We start from the raw sequence: 19,829 nt of genomic DNA on the forward strand, positions 1-19,829 counted from the left end.
TTATTTATTGTTATTATTAAACTAAAATCTCCAGCATGGGGAAGTGGGATGAGCTCGACTTTTCTCGACACTACATTTCTGTGTGAATATTTCACTTATTGATAAGAGGTGTGAATGGAAGTGTGTCTTTAGTTTATGGATGTAAACTGTTGATGGATTTAAATAATATTTTATGATTTATATATTTTTTCTGCGTATTGAGCGTTTTATCGTATTTTTATGATTAATAATCGCCGTTTTTACTCTTCATGTCTGCAGCACGTGACCTCATGCCTCTAAACCTGTTACCTAAGCTATACTGTACTGACCTTTGACCCCCAGCTGTGAATAATTAGCCTGCAGAGGCATGCAATAAGTTTATGATCAAAGTTCTGACTGTGACGGGTCGTCTGCCCGACTGCAGCGTCACTTCTCCTCACATGACTGGAACAGAACCGACTCCTATTGGACCACAGGTTCTGGGAGGAGGAAGAGGAGGAAGATGAGTGGCCTTCCTCTGAAGGAGCTTCATTAGCACCAGCAGGATGGAGACCAGCAAGAACAGAACCATGACCGACTCTCAGAACCGCACCAGCTCGGATGAGCTCATCTTCTTTGTGAATGGAAAGAAGGTAAGACGGGTCGGTTCTGGTGGAACTCAGGAATTCAGTCTGATGGATCTCATGCTGCATGTTGACCCACTGATACCAGGCTCGGTTCTACTGACCCGAGAAAATATTCATTAATCATCTGCAGTTTGGAAAAAACAGAAAATATTCAGAAAGGATTTATGTGATCTGATAAATCAGCTGGTTCTGGTTTCAGACCCAATCCGTCCTTTACTGAGGCTCCAGTTTAGTTTATTTTATTATTGAAATCTAGATTATTTTTTTATTTTTGTTTTATTTAAATGTATTTGTCATATTGAATTCAATTTTAGTTTTTCCTAATTTAATTATTTGTTATTTTTAGTATTTGTCAAGTTATTTTAATTTATTTATTATTTTTAAATGTTTATTACATTTAAAAATTTATTTTTTTAATTTTTAAAACAACTCTTGCTACAGTATGTCTGAATTTTATAAATCAGGTTTTATTTGGAAAATCTAGAATTAATTAATTTGTTTATTTTATTTCATTTAGTTTATATATTTATTTATCATTACTTTAAATAATTTATAAACTTTTATTTGTTTATATTTTAATTCTGTTAACTGTTGCAGATTGTTGAAACAAACCCCGACCCTGAGATGACTCTGCTGACCTACCTGAGGAGAAAATGTAAGATCTGAGCCACTCATCAGCAACCAGTTAAAGTCCAACATTTACACCAACTTCCTGTCAGGTTAGAGAACCACGCACCAATCAGAGAGCAGGACTTATGTCAACAATAATAAGAAAGTGAATAATTTTCACTTTCAGGAAATCTGTGCCGCTGTACAGATTTATCATCTTCAAAGGGGTCGACATCAGGACGATAAGGACTAATGCAGCATGAATATTATTTCAATATCTGTGACGCAAAGCAAAGGTTGGATTTCTGGCATTGGGTTCAGTTGAGGTTTGAGTTCAGAGTCGATCTGGTTGAAGATGCTCGGTTCCAGCATTTCTTCATCTTTAAGACAAAATGGGGAATCAGTGATGAAGATTTAAACGAGGGAAGATGTGGGACCAATGATGGACCCCTGAGGAACAACAGAATGAACTGACAGTACAACTAGAAAAAGGTCAGAGGTCAGAGAGAGACTGATGGAGAGGAAGGATGGGTCAACAGAATGAAAGAGAAAAAAACTGTTTATAAGAGACAACAGGACAACTGAGAGTAGCAGGACGATGAGACAAAATGGAGTTTGAGGAGAGACGTGAAATTTAGCATCTTGAGAAGGAGCAGAGATCGTTTCATGATGTTGGACATTGTGAGATTTAAGACTCAAACTTTGAAAAGTGATTTTCCTCTTCGGGTCTCTGGTTGAGTGAAGAAGTTTGGACTTCCTCTGGTTTAGATCTGATTTAGAGCTTCAGGATTGTGGTTTTTTGTAACTTAAACATTGAGAACATGATCAGTCAGGAGGTCAGAGTGAAGATTTGACCAGTTCTGTCAATGATTCCCAGATTTGCTCATTAACTCATGGTGTGTGTCCCTCAGTGGGGCTGACAGGAACCAAGCTGGGCTGTGCTGAAGGGGGATGTGGCGCCTGCACCGTCATGCTGTCCAGATACCAGGCGGAGCCGCAGCAGCTGCTGTATCCTCCACTGGGTGAATGAAGCGTGCCTGGACTGCGGTCATGTGCTTCCATCTGACTTCTGAGCCTTTTCACACCAACAAACTGATTTCACAGCTGCTCAATGGACTGTTGTCTTCAACTGATATCAGACATTACGCCGTGAATGCCTGCCTGGCTCCCCTGTGCTCGCTACACCTGGTTGCCGTGACAACAGTGGAGGGAATTGGCAGCGTGGCGAGAAAACTGCATCCTGTACAGGTGAGAACAGGTGTCACCTTCTGAAGCTGGGTCAGTCGTATCAACGTCTGTCTCTGTTCAGGAACGAATCGCCAAGTCTCACGGCTCTCAGTGCGGTTTCTGCACTCCGGGAATCGTCATGTCAATGTACGCACTGCTGAGGAACAACCCCACTCCAAACATGGCCGACGTGGAGGAGGCCTTCCAAGGTTGTTGTTCTGGGAGGCATCAGACTCTGACTCTCATCTTAGTCTGAGTCGTTTTCACTGCAGTAACAAAAATAATTTTCACTTTCAGGAAATCTGTGCCGCTGTACAGGATACAGACCGATTCTGGAAGGATACAAGACATTCACGATGGTACGAACAGATGGCTTAAAGGTTTCAGTAACTTTACCATGTCTGTACCAACGTAGGTACTATAAGCTGTCACCATGGAGACAGTAATGACTACCAGGTGTAAAAATGAGAGAGTAGCAACCAGATACACTGACAGCAACAAATCCCAGCTGTCCACATGAAGACAGTAACAATTTTAATTTACGTTCTTCTAGGAAGGCGGATGTTGTGGAGGCAAAGGAAAAAATGGATGCTGTATGGCCAATGGGAACGGAGATTTCCAAGGGTCAAAGGACAAACCAGAGGCAAGCCTCACTAAAATCTAACATCAGTATGAATATCTTTGGTTTGACCAGCATTAAATGTGCATTATTTCACAGGAGGCCACATCTCTGTACAACACAGCAGACTTTGAGCCGTACGATCCCACACAGGAAGTCATCTTCCCCCCTGAACTGATGGTGAGGAACACAAACCCTCAGGAGATTCATTCAAAGACGTTAAACCAGGCAAAATACCTTGTTGCATATAAACCAGACTATCATCTGCATACAGTTGAACGTAAGCTTTTGTGTCTGTCAAAAATCTAAACACGAAGGAAACAGAGCAGTCCAGGTGTACTACCTGCTGTAGTATCACTACTTTTACTCTAATTTTACACTTTGTGTGAGGAAAAACTCCACTGACAAGTTATTTTAACCCTTCACTGATTATGTGCTGAATGATTTAAACCTTTCTTCTTGCCTTTCTCCCACAGAATCTGTCTAAAGGTCAAAGATCATCACGTTCTCTGTGCTTCCATGGAGACCGGACAACATGGCTGCAGCCAGAGAGTCTGGATGAGCTTCTGCTCCTGAAATGGAAACATCCAGACGCCCGACTGGTGGTAGGAAACACTGAAGTGGGTGAGTTTTCTCCTTCCTTCCATCCATCCATCCATCCATCCATCCATCCATCCATCCATCCATCCATCCATTTTCTAACACCCTTGTCCCTATACTGGGGTCAGGACTGTTGCTGGTGCCTCTCCAGCTAACGTTCCGCCAGTCTGCCACAGTTAACCCAGATATCTAAATTTTAATTCCTGCTAGTCATAAATACATTCAAGATGTTTGTTCCATCCATCCATCGTCCCTGTTACAGGTATTGAAGTCAAATTTAAAAACATGGTGTACCCTGTGATCTTGGCTCCTGGTTTCATCGCGGAGCTGAATGCAGTGACTCACACTGAGGATGGTGAGAATGATTCTTCCTAAAGTAACACAAACATCATAAACTTCCTTCATTCTAACACTTAAAGTCCAAAATATACAACACAAGACATGACTAAGCACCCTCTGGTCTTTAGGCATTGTGTTTGGTGCAGCATGCAGCCTCAGCCACATGGGGGCGGTGCTAAAAGAGGCTGTTCAGACTCTTCCTCCTCATCAGACTGAAGTCTTCCAGGCTGTCTTGGAGCAGCTGCGATGGTTTGCAGGACAGCAGATGCGTAACGTAGCTGTGAGTTTCTAAAGTATGTTCAGATCATCTGATGTCATCTCACAGGAGTACAGTCTGTGTAACTGGTTGTGTTTTCAGGCCATTGGTGGAAACATCATGACAGCCAGTCCCATATCAGACCTCAACCCTGTGTTTATGGCAGCGGGCTGTAAACTCACACTGAGGGACAAAGGTAGATTTATGATTTATCTGGTTCTACTTCTGTGTGAAAATGATTCCAGACTCCTAAAGATGCAGCCACTGAGAGACAAAACGTCCTGATGTTGCACTGTCTCTGTTTGTCAGAGGGGGCGGAGCTTAAGCGACCTTTAGTCAAGAGTCCAAACTGGACGTCTTTCTGCATGTAAACAGCCTGTTACATAAGTTTTCACCAGAACTTGTGCAACAGAGATTTAATGTTTTCTGAATCCAGTGAAGCCTGAAAGGACAAAAGGTTCATGAGTAATTCAGTGTGAACTTCTCATTCAGGTCTTTGCAGATGATTAACAGCAAATCTCACATTAATCTCTTTAAAAACAGAGATGGGTAAACCTTTGTTCTTCTTGCTGCTTCAGTAAAATCTCTGAGGTGCTGTCAATGAAATAACCTCTATAGAACAGGAAGTTCATCAGTTTGATGGAAAGATATCAGCAATGACCCCATAGAGGCATCTAATGTTGTCCAATGTGAGTCATCTTCAAGTCCATCAATGTGCAGACGATGTCCTCTAGACAGATGAGACCAAGATAGAGATGTTGGACCATTATGGACAGAACCAACTGTAAAGCACGGTGGTAGAAGGGTGATGTGGGTTTATTCTACAGCTACAGGACCTGAACACCTAGTGGTCATTGAACTATGAAGCTGTCTGGAGCCAAATGTCATAAAAACATTTCCATTTTCCTATGGCTGTTTATTAATTGTGGCCCTTCACTTCTTCCTCCACTAGATGGCAGTCGGGAGGTTCAGATGGACGACAGTTTCTTCACAGGTTACAGGAAGACAATTGTACGACCTCAGGAGATCCTGCTCTCCATACTCATCCCATACAGCAAGAAGGTTGGTGTCACATCAGAACTATGGTCTCTCACTAAACTATCATGAATGTCTTGAAACCCAAACCTAAGTCTGGTTGTCCTCTGCTGCTAACCTTCTCTGTCTTTCATCCTGACTCTCTCCTTTGTGGCATCTGACCTTTCCTCTCTCCACAGTGTCAGTTCGTCTCAGCCTTCAAGCAGTCCCCACGCCGTGAGGATGACATCAGCATTGTCACCGCGGCGATGAGCGCCATCTTCTCTCCTGGGACTGATATAGTTAAGGACCTGAGGCTCAGTTATGGCGGCATGGCACCGGTGACAGTATTGGCCAAAAAGACGGCAAACCGGCTGCTGGGAAGGTAAGAACTGAAGGGTAAAGATCAAACCATTAGAGGAAGATTGGATTCAACAATGTGCTGCATTATGCAGGCAGTGGGGGGAGGAGCTTCTTCAGAAGGCTTGCTCCTCATTGGCTGAGGAGATGAGCCTCGACCCCTCTGCACCTGGTGGCATGGTGACATACCGCCAAACCCTGACCCTAAGTCTTTTCTACAAGTTCTACCTGACGGTTCTGCAGAAGCTCAGATTACAGGTTTGTCTCACTGAGTTCAACTTCTTCCATCTAACAAAACTAAAACCAGACAACCTTTTAAGATTTGTTGTTCTGTCAGGGTCTGAATGTGCAGGAGGTTAGCTCAGAGTGTCTGAGTGCCACAGAGATTTACCATCCAGAGACACCGTCCAGCGTTCAGGTCTACCAGGTACAGTAAACACACCTCCACCATGCAGAGAAACACACTTCATGTCCAGGAGTGTAATTCTCTGCTCCACCTCCAGGCAGTGCCAGAGGGGCAGAACCAGGATGACATGGTGGGCCGTCCCATAATGCACCTGTCAGCCATGAAGCAGGCCACAGGTGAGGCAGTTTACTGTGACGATGTGCCTCTCTATGAGAACGAGCTTTACCTGGCCCTCATCACCAGCACCAAGGCTCACGCTAAGATACTGTAAGACACAATGCAGACACACCTGGACAGTAACACACACCTGTCCGGTCTCACCTGCCATGTGTTCACTGCAGCTCTGTGGACGTATCAGTGGCAGAGCGGTGTCCCGGAGTCGTCTGCTGTCTTTTTGCCAGTGACGTTCCCGGCAGTAACGTAACTGGAGTAAGACAAGACGAGACGGTCTTCGCCGACGGCCAGGTGTGTTTCTGTCAGACCGACCAATCAGGTGGTTTTGTCATGTTCAGGTTAATGATGCATCTGTTGTTTTCACAGGTGACCTGTGTGGGTCACATTATCGGTGCCGTGGTGGCCGACTCCCAGCTTCATGCTCAGAGAGCTGCCAAAGCAGTGAAGATCCAGTATGAAGAGCTGAAGCCCATCATTACCATCCAGGTGAGACCAGAAACACCTGAACCCTCAGCAGTAATCAGTGTAGAACTCACTGAACCACAGTTTTGTTTCCTTTAACAGGAAGCCATCGCCGCCCAGTCCTTCTATGAACCAATCAGAACCATCCAGAACGGAGACCTGGAAGCAGGCTTTAAACAAGCTGATCATATACTGGAGGGTAAAACAACCTGTCCACTGACCTCCATCTGACCTTGGTTAATCAGATAGTAATTAATGACTGTCTCTTAGGTGAGATCCATATGGGAGGTCAGGAGCATTTTTACCTGGAGACAAACGTCACTCTAGCTGTTCCCCGAGAAGAAGACGGAGAAATGGAGCTCTTCATTTCCAGTCAATCGCCTTCTGATTCTCAGGTAACACTCAGAAATCTCTGCAAAGTCGACAGGAAGCGGTCAGCCATGTTTGGAAACTAAAACCACAAATATCTTCTCAACTGCAATTTCTTCTGATACACCCAAGTTTAAATGTTCACTTTCATTCAGAGTAGAAAGTGTCAACCAAGAGTTCGCCACCTAAAAGCCTTCCTATCTGGAAATGCAACTCACATGACACATTTTTGTTTGTCTTTTGTTCTCCAGTATTTTGTAGCAAAGGCCTTGGGTGTCCCGTCAAATAGGGTTCTGGTACGAGTTAAGCGGATGGGTGGAGGGTTTGGAGGAAAGGAAAGTCGGACCACCGTGTTGTCCACTGTTGTAGCCGTGGCAGCAAACAAGTAGGTGTACCCTCATTTCATGTTAAATCTGAAACTCCAAAGATTTAAAGAGCTTTGTGTGTTTCAGGTTGAAGAGACCTGTCAGGTGTATGCTGGACAGAGATGAGGACATGCTGATCACTGGAGGTCGTCATCCGTTCTACGGGAAATACAAAGTATACATAGTTTACCTAAGCTTCTGATAGAGGTTACATTATTTGGTTGATTTGAGCTTCACTTCTCATTTCTCATAGGTTGGTTTCCTCCAGAGTGGGAAGGTTGTCGCTCTGGATGTGGCTTTCTATAGCAATTCTGGAAACTCCATGGATCTCTCCCAGGCAGTGAGTTTCATCCACAACCAGGATTTCTCTTTTTTTCATCACACGCTATGCTGACGATAATTTGCTTCTTTGTGCTCAGATTATGGAGCGTGCTCTGTTCCACATGGAAAATTCATACCGTATACCAAACGTGCGTGGCCAAGGCTTCCTGTGTCGCACCAACCTCCCATCCAACACGGCCTTCAGAGGCTTTGGAGGGCCTCAAGGCATGATGGTAGCTGAGAACTGGATTACAGATGTGGCTCATAGTCTGGGCCGCTCACCTGAGGAGGTCTGTACATGAATAAATGTCTGAGCATCTGGACAGTAGGAGTGTAGGAGTGTCCAGTATCTGATCCCTTACAGGTGCGCCGGTTGAACCTGTACTTGGAGGGAGAGTCAACGCCCTACAACCAGATCCTGCATGGGCTCACACTGGATCGCTGCTGGGACGAGTGTCTTTCACGATCTGAATACGAACAACGACGAACTGCTGCTGATCTCTTTAATAGGTAAAACCAATGAATCTGAAGGAAACGTTTAGCTACAAACTGACAACAACTAGACTGACGAGTTTTGACCTCTTTACCTCAGAACTCTAACTGGCCAGAGCGAAGTTGTGCATAAAAAGGCTTTTGTGTTTCATTTCAGACAGAACCGATGGACCAAACGAGGACTTGCGATTGTGCCCACTAAGTTTGGCATCAGCTTTACAGCCACCTTCCTCAATCAGGTTCACTCAACTGTTCTCTGATCTGCTTCAGGTCAAGCAGTTTTTGAGGAATCTAAGGAGTTTATTAATGAATAAGATTGACCGACTGTGTTCTTTGTCTTTAGGCTGGAGCTCTCGTCCACATCTACAGAGACGGCTCTGTTTTATTGACTCATGGAGGGACGGAGATGGGACAGGGACTCCACACCAAGATGGTCCAGGTGGAGAACTGAAAAAATAACTTGTTAACACAACCCTCTTTAAATCATCAATCACATGTTTTCAGCTGCTGATTTGACCTTATTTAAGAAGGAACTGCCCCGCCTTATGGCCGTCAAAAAACAGGAACTTCCTGGAAATAAAATAAAGTTCTGTATAAAGGTACTATGTTAAACTAAAATAAGTTCAGCATTGTGTGGATCTGAACTGTCTCCAGGTGGCCAGCAGGATTCTGGGTATTCCTTGTTCAAAGATTTTCATCTCAGAGACTAGCACCAACACTGTGGCCAACACCAGCGCCACCGCTGCATCCGCATCCTCCGACCTCAACGGGGCGGCCGTTCAGAACGCCTGCGAGATTCTGCTGAAGCGCCTGGAGCGCTTCAAGACCAAGAATCCCAAAGGATCATGGGAGGACTGGGTGAGCAGAACCAAGAGATCACATGGCTTTGTTGTTTCTGTATATTTAGTCTAAATGAAACCAACATCTTGGGCCTTTTAAATATCAAACGTTGGTTTGTGTTTTCTAGGTGAATGCTGCTTACTTCGACAGAGTCAACCTCAGTGCCAACGGCTTCTACAAGTGAGCTTCAAAGTACAGTCATTGCTTTGATTTGAGTTCATTCAAATTGGGAGGGTTTCCTTTCCTTCATTAGGACTCCAGATCTGGGCTATGACTTTGACACAAACTCAGGCAGGGCCTTCAACTACTACAGCTATGGAGTGGCTTGTTCAGAGGTGGAGATAGACTGTCTGACTGGAGCTCACAAGGTATGGACTTTCTTTATATTTTAACCCTCAGTTTACTTTCAATCTGCTACTGATTAGACTTTCCTCGTCATTTTGTGTGGCAGAACTTGAGCACCACTATAGTGATGGACGTAGGTCACAGTTTGAATCCAGCCATCGACATCGGACAGGTAGGTCATCAAACACTCTGCTGTGGTTTAACCGGATCAAACCTCTGGTCTACATCTTCTCCTCTGGCTGCAGGTTGAGGGGGGCTTCATGCAGGGTCTGGGCCTCTTCACGCTGGAGGAGCTCCATTACTCCCCTCAGGGCGTCCTCCTCACTCGGGGTCCTGGTTCCTACAAGATTCCTGCCTTTGGCGACATTCCCACTCAGCTGACCGTCTCGCTGCTCCGAGATGCTCCCAATGAAAAGGCCATCTTTGCCTCCAAGGTAACATCCCTGACTCTGCAGACAGAAACATCCCTGCTCTCCTACATGGTAGGACATTTTAAACAGACTCTCTCTATACCAGGCGGTGGGCGAGCCTCCTCTCTTCTTGGCGGCGTCTGTTTTCTATGCCATCAAAGACGCCATCAGAGCCGCCCGGGCGGAGTCACAAATGATGGGACCCTTTAGGCTGGACAGCCCGGCCTCAGCAGAAAGGATCCGCAATGCCTGTTGTGATCGATTCACCAAACTGGTAAGAAAACCTCCAGGAGCATGTTTCAGTGATGCATACATAAAAACCTTTCTGATTGTTTGGTCCTGCTGGTTTTCTCCCAGTGCCCTCCAGCTGAGCCAGGAACCTTCACCCCCTGGTCGGTACGGGTGTAGAGGACGATTTGGTCTCAGAAGCTGTGATCGTCTCATCAAGTCCTGGTTGCGATGAACTAATGGAGGTTCTGGATATTTTGGATGATACAGAGAACCTCTAAGGTTCTGGGAGCATTTCCACAAATCTTCCCTCAATAAATCCACTTCGTCTAATTTCACCATCTGTAAGGACAAATGTGAGCAACATGACGATGACTGTGTCTGGAGAAAATAAAACTTGATGAAACCTGCTTGAGTTTCAGTGTTATCCTTCAATAGATGGGTTAGAATAGAGCTGCATTCTGATTTCTGACCAGCAGGGGGAGCTGCTGTTTGAGAAAACATCAGTTTGGATGAAAGTGAGGCAGGCAGGTTTCTATTAAACTTCTTCAATTTATAGATGAGATCTGTAGTTTTAGGTGTATGAAGATTCCTCCTTTCAGGTTCTCCCCTCACCATGTCACTTCCTGTTTTAGAGTCACATTATATTAAATCAGCTTAAAAAACATATTTTAAACATGAATATTAGCATCTTCAGTGAGCATATAAGGTGTTCCTGACAGCTGCATCATGTGAGGTGGTTGTCAGGCGATTTAGTTGATCTTTAGGTTTAAAGTTCAAACCAGAAGTTTACATACACCCAATACAAATACACAGCCACCATTTTTTCTTGCTCTTTGACGTTACATCAGACAAATCTTCTCTTGTTTCAGGTTATTTAGAAAATTACTTCTATTTACTAAATGCCAGAAAACTTAACAAGATCAGTTGGTTTAGTTGTTCACAGATGAAGAGGTTAATTTTTGGAGGTCTGATGTGACTGAAGTGGAACTGTTTGGTTATAATGATCATTGCTACATTTGGGGGAAAACAGGGAAGCTTACCATCCACACTGTGAAGTATGGGGGAGGCAGCATCATGCTGTGGGATGTTTTACTGAAGGAGGACCTGGTAAACTTCATAACATGACATCATGAGGAAAGTGATGTTGGACTGACTTTCTTTTCAGACCTGGTTGGTGTCCAGGACCAGGTCCATTTCCTTTGGGGTTGTTGTTCTGTAGAATCAGGTTGTGACCTGAAGCTGCTGGAGCTGCTGGTTGGTTAAAGCCGTGGTTATCGGGCTGTTCTGGACCGAATCTGTCCATAAAACAACAAGAACCTCTGTGTTAGTCTGACTGTGTGACGGATGCTCTGACAGCTCTGTCATCTGTTTGCAGCCCAAACACCACCTGCGGCAGAGTCAGAACTGAACCTCGGTGCTGCTGAGCCTTTAATGTGGCGCTCCAGCAGAACGTCACGAGGGCCATAGTGATGACCCGGTTTCTCTCTGGTTCCTGTCCCACTGAGGCCTGGTCTGTAGAGGAGACACCATGTGACCATCATACTTCACACCGTGACCACACAATTCACACGGAGGTGAGGCGGGTCTCAACCACAAACACCCCACCCCCCGACCACCCCGACACATTCTGGACATTCACACGTTCATCTGCGTTGACCCAGAACCCAAACTGATCCAGAACCGCTCCGTAAAAACCCTAAAAACAAACTTTAACTGAACTGATTCTGAAAAATCCCCGTCACAGTTGAGGATGTTGCAGTTATACTTCCCTCCAGCAGAGGGCGCCGTTTGACGCCTCAGCGAGCCTTCCTCAGCTCATACAAAGACAGAGGAAGAGGAGCAGAGGGTCCAGTTGAAGTCAGACTGATGATGGCTCCCAGCAGGATGGAGACCAAACCGGTGATATTCATCCTGAAGACGCTGCTGCTGCTTTACTCGTTCATCTTCTGGGTGAGGACCCTCCTCTTCCTCCTCTTCCTCCTCTGGCAGGCTGAGGAAGAGGAGCAGAGTTTACGTTTCTCCTTCTGCAGGTAGATCCTGGTTTCTAGAGGCAGGTAGGAGCTGAACCTCCACGGTAAACTCAGAGAAATTAAGAGAAATTAATTATTGACTTAACATCTTTTCTTTTCAACTGGTTCCACAGAATTGTGTTTTGTTAATTGAAAGAAAAGAGAGAGAATAATCTGACTTTATGAGCTAAGATAAAATTAATAAATGAACCAAGCTAGTTCAGGTCACTTCAGATTGACAGAAAGGAAGTTAGTTGAACTAACTAAACTTTTTGTGTTGGTTTGATGAAGCAAACATTCAGTGAATTATTCATTTTTCCACTCAACATAAACAAATTATGTTATTTTCTGTCAACTGATTAGAAAAAGATCACTTCTGTTATTGCCAAAAGATAACTTAGGTTTAAAAAAAATCACTTTTGGCATAAATAACCTGACCTATTATTTTATAAATGTGATGATTTGATACTTTTGGACCCGGTCCGCCTCCAGGACGGTTTGTGCTGCTGAACAGAACCTTTTCCTCCTGTTTGTCTTCAGAGGGATCCGATTCACATCTACATCATTTCCACACATTAGCTGGATCTGAATTATTGTTATTTTTCTGTTTTTTGGAGCTTTGTAACATTTCTCCGATACAGCAGAGACGGAGGAACCGAGATAAAGCAACGTCATGAATTATCTCGTTAAATTCACCTTGCCTCAGTGAATCTGAGACATTGGCGTCGCTGCTGCTCTGGTTCTCGTCTGTTTGTCACTTTGTCACTTGGCTGCCGCCGTTCGCTCCCAGTCATGTGCTGCTCAATCACGACCCGCCTCCTTCCTGTGACTCAGCCCATCTGGACGAGTTCTGATCCGACAGAAAAACAATATCAGGCAGGTTCTATCATCTGGAAACAGAACCAGGACCTGAGATCAGGAATCATGATTTATTTAAAACCTTTGTTTAAAACAAGCATCTGATTGGCCATCAGTCTGACCACTGGCTCCGCCCCCTCAGGTGACAGGTGTGGTCCTGCTCTCGGTGGGGTTGTGGTGGAAGTTCATGTTGGGGCCGTACATGCTGCTGATCTCCAGCGGCCCCACCAACGCTCCGTACGCGCTGGCCGGTACCGGCGCCGCCATCGTCCTGTTCGGGCTGTTCGGCTGCTTCGCCACCTGCAGGGGTCGGCCCTGGATGCTCAAACTGGTGGGACGTCGTTTCAGATTACACCCTGAGGGGACACAGATTAACAGATTAACATGATTACTCATCTTGACCTCTGACCTCTCCCAGTATGCAGTGTTTCTGTCTCTGGTTTTCATGATCGAACTCATCGCTGGAATCTCTGGATTCGTCTTTCGTCACGAGGTCAGAAACGTTCTGCTTCATTTCAGGCGTTTGACTCGGTAAATCGTCTGATCGGCTGGGTGTCTCCAGATTAAAGGAACCTTCCTGACGTCGTACTCTGAGGCCGTCATGTGGTACAACGGATATGATGAGAGGAGCATGGCAGTAGACAGCGTCCAGCGCACAGTGAGTTCAGCAGATGGTAATCCTTAGCTGGTTGTTGATAGAGATTTTTTGGTATTATCATTTTGTTATTACTTTAGTTCATATTCAGTCTAATGTTAATCAGTATTATTGTGATTTTCAGTTTAAAGTGTTCTCTTCCTTATGTGTGTATAAACTGACCTGGAGGTCACAACTGTCTGTTCGTCTTCATGTGAGACAGTTGGCTCTGTGTTTCTCAGACCTTAAGTTCTTGACAACCAGAATACCTCCTAACTTAGGTTGTCTTATGTTTATCTTCCTTCTTCTTTATTGACAGTTTGACCTAGAGTTGAACCGGGCTCAGACCGTAGATCAGATATCACACCTGGAACTGAGTTGCTAGTTTGTTTGGGTTAAATGTTTTACGACCTCTGTTTTTTCCTGGTTGTTCTGCTTTGACAATAAAACAGGGGCTCACGCGGAAGCAGACCAGAACGCTCTGTGAACGGCTTGGAGAAGCAGTTGGCAGAGACTTCTCCTTTTGCAAAAGCTTTGCCTTAAAATTCATATACGTTGTCTGTGGTTCTTTTATTTAGGTTCGAGAAAAATACCTAACAGTTGTAGCGTTGGTCAGGGTCTCTACTCTGACCTTCCTGGCTTTTAGTTTTTAATCTTTTTGTTTTCTCTCTGTCTTTTAAAGAACAATATCCATATTTATCAGTTAACAGTCTCTCTACATTCACCATGGCAACCTGCAGATCACACCATACGCAGACGATGCTCTAGCTTATTCATAAGATAACCAAAAACAGAATCGGCCTTTAAACGTGGCGTCTTTTGTCTTTTTGGATGTTTCTTCAGTTGCACTGCTGTGGAGTCCAGAACTACACCAGCTGGTTCAGCAGTGTGTATTTCCCTGCCAGTGGTATCCCTGCCAGCTGCTGTGTTACCTATGTGGAGTGCAGCAAAGCTGAACTGAAGAATGCAACTCTGGCTGCACGCAAAGTCTACAGACAGGTCAGGAGGTCACAGTTATACAGCAGGAGAGTTCTGACTGAAGCTGATTAAAACCTCCAGGAAGCTGATATCTGCAACAATTCAGTCATTAAGTTGGTTGAAAATGCTGATCTTATACTGCCTTCTTTCAACATTAATGAAACCGTTTTATCTTTTTTTCATGCCTCAACAAAATGTGTGCGGAAACAATTACAGAAAATATCATGGAGGAAGAAAACTTTAGAAGTAAAAGTTAAAACATTTGGTCCTAATTTACCTTTTAAGAGGTTTATGGACGACCCGTCTCTGTGTCTCTGTGTCTCTGCAGGGCTGCTATGAGCTGGTGGTCTCCTTCATAGAGAACAACATGGCTGTCATAGCTGGCGTGACCTTTGGCATCGCCTTCTCTCAGGTACTGACCCCTGACCTTCACAGGTAACTCAGGTTTGGGCCCAGTGTGACCCGATTCTGTCTCAGGTTCTTGGGACGTCTCTGGCCTGCTGCCTGGCCCACTTCATCAGCACCAACCAGTACGAGATGGTCTGACAGGTGAGCTGAGGACAGGTGTGTCCCTCACCTGGAATCCTGTCATCTGACCTCCATCTGCCATCTCCAAGACAACGCATCAGGAGGACGTCACCATGGAAACCTGCAGACACAAACACACTGTCTCATTGTTTCTTGTATTTATTCTGTTTTATGAAGATTTTTGCTGTTTTAACTGGTTGCAGTGTTTCCATGCGCCCAGCAGAGGGCGCTGTGGTGTTATTACATGATAATGATGCGCTGGAAGCGCCAGACCAGCTGCAGACTGTTTGAACCAAGAGCAGGTTGAAGATGAAACTCACATTTTACTCCTTATGTTTAGAAAATAAAAGTTTTTGTGGGACTGAAGCTGTGTTGATCTGATAAACACTAAAAGTTTCAACTAAAGCAAATATTCAGATGTAAACCTGATTTTTGTTGAGATCTACACCAACAGATTCTCCTCACTGCAACATAAAATGATAAAGTCAATAAATCCTCCCGTTTTTGACAGTTTCTCAACTTCAGACTCTCAACTGAGCCTGAACTACACTTCCTTCAAAATAAAAGCCTCTTACAACTGCTGTTAATTACTAAGGCAAACAACGCTATCCTTCTCATCGATTATTATACAAAAATATATACTATGATAAAAAGAAATAAAATAATTGTTTATAAATTTAAATACATCAATACCAATAAATGCTTATATGATTAAATTATAATAAATCATAAATTATTTAATATAGTTAAATAATTTAAAAAGCGAGTCAAATATTTATTTACAGTAATAATACTGCAATACTAATAGTAAATTATGCATTTTTTAGATTAAATGAATAATCGTCCTTAATATAATCAATTACAAATTGCTAACCTTAAGAATTTATAGTAATTGAATAATAATAAAATACTTTATATATAAAGTAAATAAATTAAACTGCTTCCTCTACACTAATTGTTTACTTCATAATTAATCAGTTTAACAATCTAACATTTTCCAACGTTCCATCTGACGTCATGCCGTGTATGATTGGTCGTTTTTTTCGTACCTCGCTGTGATTGGCTGTGGCTGATGCTTCCTGAGACTCTAAGTCCCGCCCCACCGCCGCTCCGCTACACCCTTGTTCGGACAAACCCGCCGACCCTCCCTGAGCTCATCGCTTCCCGGACCGACAGACGACCGGAACTCGGTGCTCCTCACCCGGACGGCAGCCAGGAACCACGGCCGGTACACGGTAAGACCTCTGGACCGACCACCTGCGGGGGATTTCCGGTTAGTGAGGCGTTAGCGAGTCAGGGATAGCGGGACCCGGAATTACCGCTGGTCTGTAGCGCAGTACCGGCTGTTCTGACCCGAATCCCGCGGACAGATGTTCCGTTAGCCTCCTATAATGAGGTTCAATTGGATCAGGATAACCGAACATCCTGGGGTACTGGTGAATTTGTTCTACTGATTTTCGGGGATATTTGCATAGAAAACCCACAGGGTGATGCTGGTTCCATCATCGGACAGTTCCTGTATTTCAGCAGCAGTTAGGTTCCTCAGAACCGATGGGTGCCGAACCGATTCTAATTATTCTTTTCATGCTTAGAGTTAAATAAAGGTTGAAGTTATGTTTTACAGTTTGAAGAGAGTTTATGATTTTATTAAAAGTAGCAGCTTTTTCTGCCATGTTGTGTTTAATCTGAACCTCTAGATGAATGTCGGATTCTGGATTATTATTCCAGAATATTAATCTAGATGAATAATCCTTCAGAGGAGCTTTCCTTCAGGATAGATCTTGTCTTCCTGCTTGTTTCCAGTGTGGCTGGTGGACGTCTGGAGTCCTGCAGGACCGACCCGGCCCAGAGTCTGGATCACGCGCCGAGTCCCTCCCTCCTGACCCAGGATCAGGCTCCAGCTCCATCCTAATCCCCCAAAGAGCATTAGCAGGCTAAGTTTGGTCCTGGACGGCGCCGGGCGGTCAGAACGGACGTCACCATGATGCAGATATCGGACTCCTACAACCAGAAGAACTCGCTCTTCACCGCCATGAGCCGCTTCATTGGTGCCGTCAACAACATGGACCAGACGGTGATGGTGCCCAGCCTGCTGCGGGACGTCCCCCTGGAGGACGGCGAGGATCTGAAGGTCCCAGAGTCCGCCCCGTCCACCAACGGCTACTTCCAGCCGGACGGAGACATGTACAGCTCCTACGTCCTGCTCAAGTCCATCCGGAACGACATGGAGTGGGGCGTCCTGGGCGACGAGCCGCCCAAGGCCGAGGCCGAGGCGAAGCGCAGCGAGGCTGAGGACGACGACGACCTGGAGAAACAGTTCCACTTCCACCTGAACGGACTCCAGGCGGTTCTGTCCAAGCTCACGCTAAAGGCTAACACGCTAACGAACCGCTACAAAGAGGAGATCGGCTGCAGGAACTGACCCGGCCCGGGCACTCCGCTTAGCTCATTAGCTACAAAAATTAACACCCCCACATTAAAACCCCAGATTATTGACGACCTTTGACCTCTGATGTTTCTGTTCAAGGTTAAATGCGGAAAAACGAGACTTTGCTACTTCACTTCATGCTAAATTTGCCTTCATGTCTGAACAAGTGTCCTTAAACACACCATCAGCTTCCAATTCCTCCAACCAGATCAAACCGGTTAGTCTAACAGTTTTTGTAGCTAATGAGCTCAAGCTAACCCTACCTGTGTGATAGTTGGGGTTAAAGGTCATCACACAGTGGAGGCTGCCGTTTCCTCTCTGTTTGCTGCACTTTTCCAGTGTCTGTCCTCTGCGTCCGTCTGTCCTCATGTCCTTCATTTCATGCTGCGGACTCAAACTATGCAACGAAGCGACTGAAACGCACAAACATCTCTAGATAACCGTCATCACCAGGAGCCTCCAGAACCTCCAGAACCTGAATCTGGACCGGTCTGATGGACTCAGTTTGTTGGATGAAGTTGTTTGTTTTGAACAGGAACTCAACTCATTTCCAGACTGATTCATGATGTTTGGATCAGGCGATCAGAACCTGTAGAACCAACAGAAATTATTTAACGAAGCATTTCTTAACCAGAGGTTTGATGTTTGCTTCTCAGCTCTGGATGGTTTTTATTTAATGTTCAGCTTGGTAATAAAATGTTCTGATGAACATCTCAGTGGTTTTATTTTCAAACTGAAGCCGATTGGTGAGCTTGACTATGAAATCTGAACTGTCTGCAGAAAGTGGGCGGAGTCTATGGAGCCAGAAAACATTCAGTATGCCTGATTAAAAAACTAATCGGTAATAATATCGACTGATGTTTATATCATGATGTTTGTCAGCTATATTGTCCAGTATGTAGAATAGTAATTCAGGAGTTAATCCAGAGTCAGATTAAGATCCATCAGCAATAACAATAATCCTGGCATTACTGAGAGGTTTGATCCAGAATTTCAAGGGTTAAATCAATACATTTACTCAAATCTAATTTTAATCGGTCACCAGAACCAAGTAAAATTTTTGCCTTGTAAAGTCGAGCAGCAGCAGTTTGGTTCTGACTCTATGATCCAAGCCCAGTTCTGCTGAAAGTTGGTTCATTTCCTCTGTTTTCTACAGAACCATGAAACAGGACCCTCAGTTCAGCTGATGTTCTGGTTCTTGAAGTTTGACAACAAAAATCACATTAATGAATATTTCTGGTGTGTTTTTTTTAAATATATTCTAAATATATTTCAATATTAATAAACCATTATTTCTTAATTCTAATTTAAATTTGAATTTAAATAATATTTAAAATGTTTTTAGTTTAATTTACTCTTTTCATCCTGGTGTAAAACTGGAGGAATTACAGCATCAACCAGCAGGAGGCGCTGTGGTAACGCACATCACTGCTGAAGGGGGTGTGTGCGTGTCAGCAGGCTGCTTGGTGTGTGACAAGGTTAGAGCAGAAACACGCACACTCCTGCTCTGATTGGTGTGTAAATGTGTGTGGAGGAATGAGTAAGGTTAAAGGTCAGGGCTCGTTTCCATGACAATCACCCTCCCTCTGATTATCACCTTTCAGATTTGCCTCCTGCATGGTTGCCGTGGTTACTGTGGTTTGAGTGACAGCTGGGTGGTTCGCTGTGCCGCAAGTTTTGCTTCCAATCACTGAGTTTATGTAAAAAACTGCAGCAGTTCCTTCAGAGGCCACCAGAGGCGCTACAGCCCAGAGGAGCCGCTGGATTTTTACCAGCGCGTACGCGTGCTCTGTGTCGCTCAGGAAACGACTGAGTGGGGGAAAACCGCTGTCTGTCCGTCTTAACAGGACAGTGATGGCCGCCCTGGTGGAGAAGAAACAGGCTAGCCGCTCAGCTAGCTCATCAAACGTGCTAGCATACATTCTGATAGCGTGAAATGGAGGAATTAGCCAGGTGAAACATCCAACCAGAATTCACTCAATACAACTGAGTTTATAGAACTGAAGGTCAGAGGTCAAAGGCAACACCAGAACCACGTTACCATCCACTGAAGGAAGGTCGACAGCTGCCATCAGGATGGAGGTTAAGGTTTGCAACAAGTGCTGATTGTGAGGGAAATGATGCATGATGGGAAATCCTGCCGGAACGAGCAGGATAAACGGAGAGGAGCAGAGAGATGACAGAACGAGGAGACGAAGAGGAAGAGTGACAGATCTCTCCATCTGTTGAGGCGTAAACGAGGCAAGCGACTCGCTTTTCCTCTCAGCTAATTTGAATAATGAGGTGGTCTAATTTCCTCTCACAGGCAGAGCGCCGTCCTGATTTCCTCTGTGTGTGTGTGTGTGTGTGT

At 44.7% G+C, this 19,829-nt stretch overlaps 3 protein-coding genes across 4 annotated transcripts; all 3 read left to right on the forward strand.

The window, feature by feature from the left end:
* Nucleotides 1-484: 484 nt before the first annotated feature.
* On the forward strand, nt 485-10,451 carry xdh (xanthine dehydrogenase). Its single transcript, XM_007570724.2, has 35 exons — nt 485-611; nt 1,203-1,260; nt 2,126-2,222; nt 2,354-2,462; nt 2,524-2,650; nt 2,739-2,800; nt 2,995-3,084; nt 3,160-3,240; nt 3,537-3,684; nt 3,923-4,015; nt 4,128-4,279; nt 4,358-4,451; nt 5,208-5,317; nt 5,470-5,654; nt 5,725-5,887; nt 5,967-6,056; nt 6,133-6,302; nt 6,377-6,500; nt 6,576-6,695; nt 6,774-6,870; nt 6,942-7,066; nt 7,292-7,425; nt 7,493-7,580; nt 7,659-7,745; nt 7,825-8,016; nt 8,091-8,236; nt 8,376-8,457; nt 8,562-8,657; nt 8,873-9,076; nt 9,186-9,238; nt 9,312-9,426; nt 9,510-9,575; nt 9,649-9,837; nt 9,920-10,087; nt 10,171-10,451. Exons 1-35 carry the CDS (start codon nt 525-527, stop codon nt 10,219-10,221), a joined length of 4,053 nt encoding a protein of 1,350 aa, XP_007570786.1. The 5' UTR covers nt 485-524; the 3' UTR covers nt 10,222-10,451.
* Nucleotides 10,452-11,715: 1,264 nt separating this feature from the next.
* Nucleotides 11,716-15,417, forward strand: LOC103150942 (tetraspanin-7-like). Of its 2 annotated transcripts, none has more exons than XM_007570725.2 (7): nt 11,716-11,994; nt 13,054-13,242; nt 13,330-13,404; nt 13,474-13,569; nt 14,389-14,544; nt 14,852-14,935; nt 15,001-15,417. In XM_007570725.2, the coding sequence occupies exons 1-7, from the start codon at nt 11,911-11,913 to the stop codon at nt 15,067-15,069; spliced, it is 753 nt and encodes a 250-aa protein (XP_007570787.1). In that variant the 5' UTR covers nt 11,716-11,910; the 3' UTR covers nt 15,070-15,417. The 2 variants fall into 2 exon arrangements, with proteins under 2 accessions (XP_007570787.1, XP_016536501.1); XM_016681015.1 differs by lacking the exon at nt 11,716-11,994 and adding an exon at nt 12,019-12,118.
* A 648-nt stretch (nt 15,418-16,065) lies between these two features.
* LOC103150944 (mid1-interacting protein 1-B) lies at nt 16,066-18,189 on the forward strand. Its single transcript, XM_007570726.2, has 2 exons — nt 16,066-16,286; nt 16,855-18,189. Exon 2 carries the CDS (start codon nt 17,033-17,035, stop codon nt 17,471-17,473), a length of 441 nt encoding a protein of 146 aa, XP_007570788.1. The 5' UTR covers nt 16,066-16,286; nt 16,855-17,032; the 3' UTR covers nt 17,474-18,189.
* Nucleotides 18,190-19,829: the final 1,640 nt, after the last annotated feature.

This window comes from Poecilia formosa, unplaced genomic scaffold (assembly GCF_000485575.1).
Source record: "Poecilia formosa unplaced genomic scaffold, Poecilia_formosa-5.1.2 Scaffold266, whole genome shotgun sequence".
NCBI classification, from domain to species: Eukaryota; Metazoa; Chordata; class Actinopteri; order Cyprinodontiformes; family Poeciliidae; genus Poecilia; species Poecilia formosa.

Excerpts from the sequence above, each read along its gene's own strand:
- xdh (XM_007570724.2), top strand. The coding sequence starts at position 525 with ATGGAGACCAGCAAGAACAGAACCATGACCGACTCTCAGAACCGCACC. Across the intron at positions 1,261-2,125 it reads GACCTACCTGAGGAGAAAAT|TGGGGCTGACAGGAACCAAG; the intron begins GTAAGATCTGAG and ends TGTGTCCCTCAG. Across the intron at positions 7,067-7,291 it reads AATCGCCTTCTGATTCTCAG|TATTTTGTAGCAAAGGCCTT; the intron begins GTAACACTCAGA and ends TTTGTTCTCCAG.
- LOC103150942 (XM_007570725.2), top strand. The coding sequence starts at position 11,911 with ATGATGGCTCCCAGCAGGATGGAGACCAAACCGGTGATATTCATCCTG. Across the intron at positions 13,243-13,329 it reads GGCCCTGGATGCTCAAACTG|TATGCAGTGTTTCTGTCTCT; the intron begins GTGGGACGTCGT and ends GACCTCTCCCAG. Across the intron at positions 14,545-14,851 it reads CACGCAAAGTCTACAGACAG|GGCTGCTATGAGCTGGTGGT; the intron begins GTCAGGAGGTCA and ends GTGTCTCTGCAG.
- LOC103150944 (XM_007570726.2), top strand. The coding sequence starts at position 17,033 with ATGATGCAGATATCGGACTCCTACAACCAGAAGAACTCGCTCTTCACC.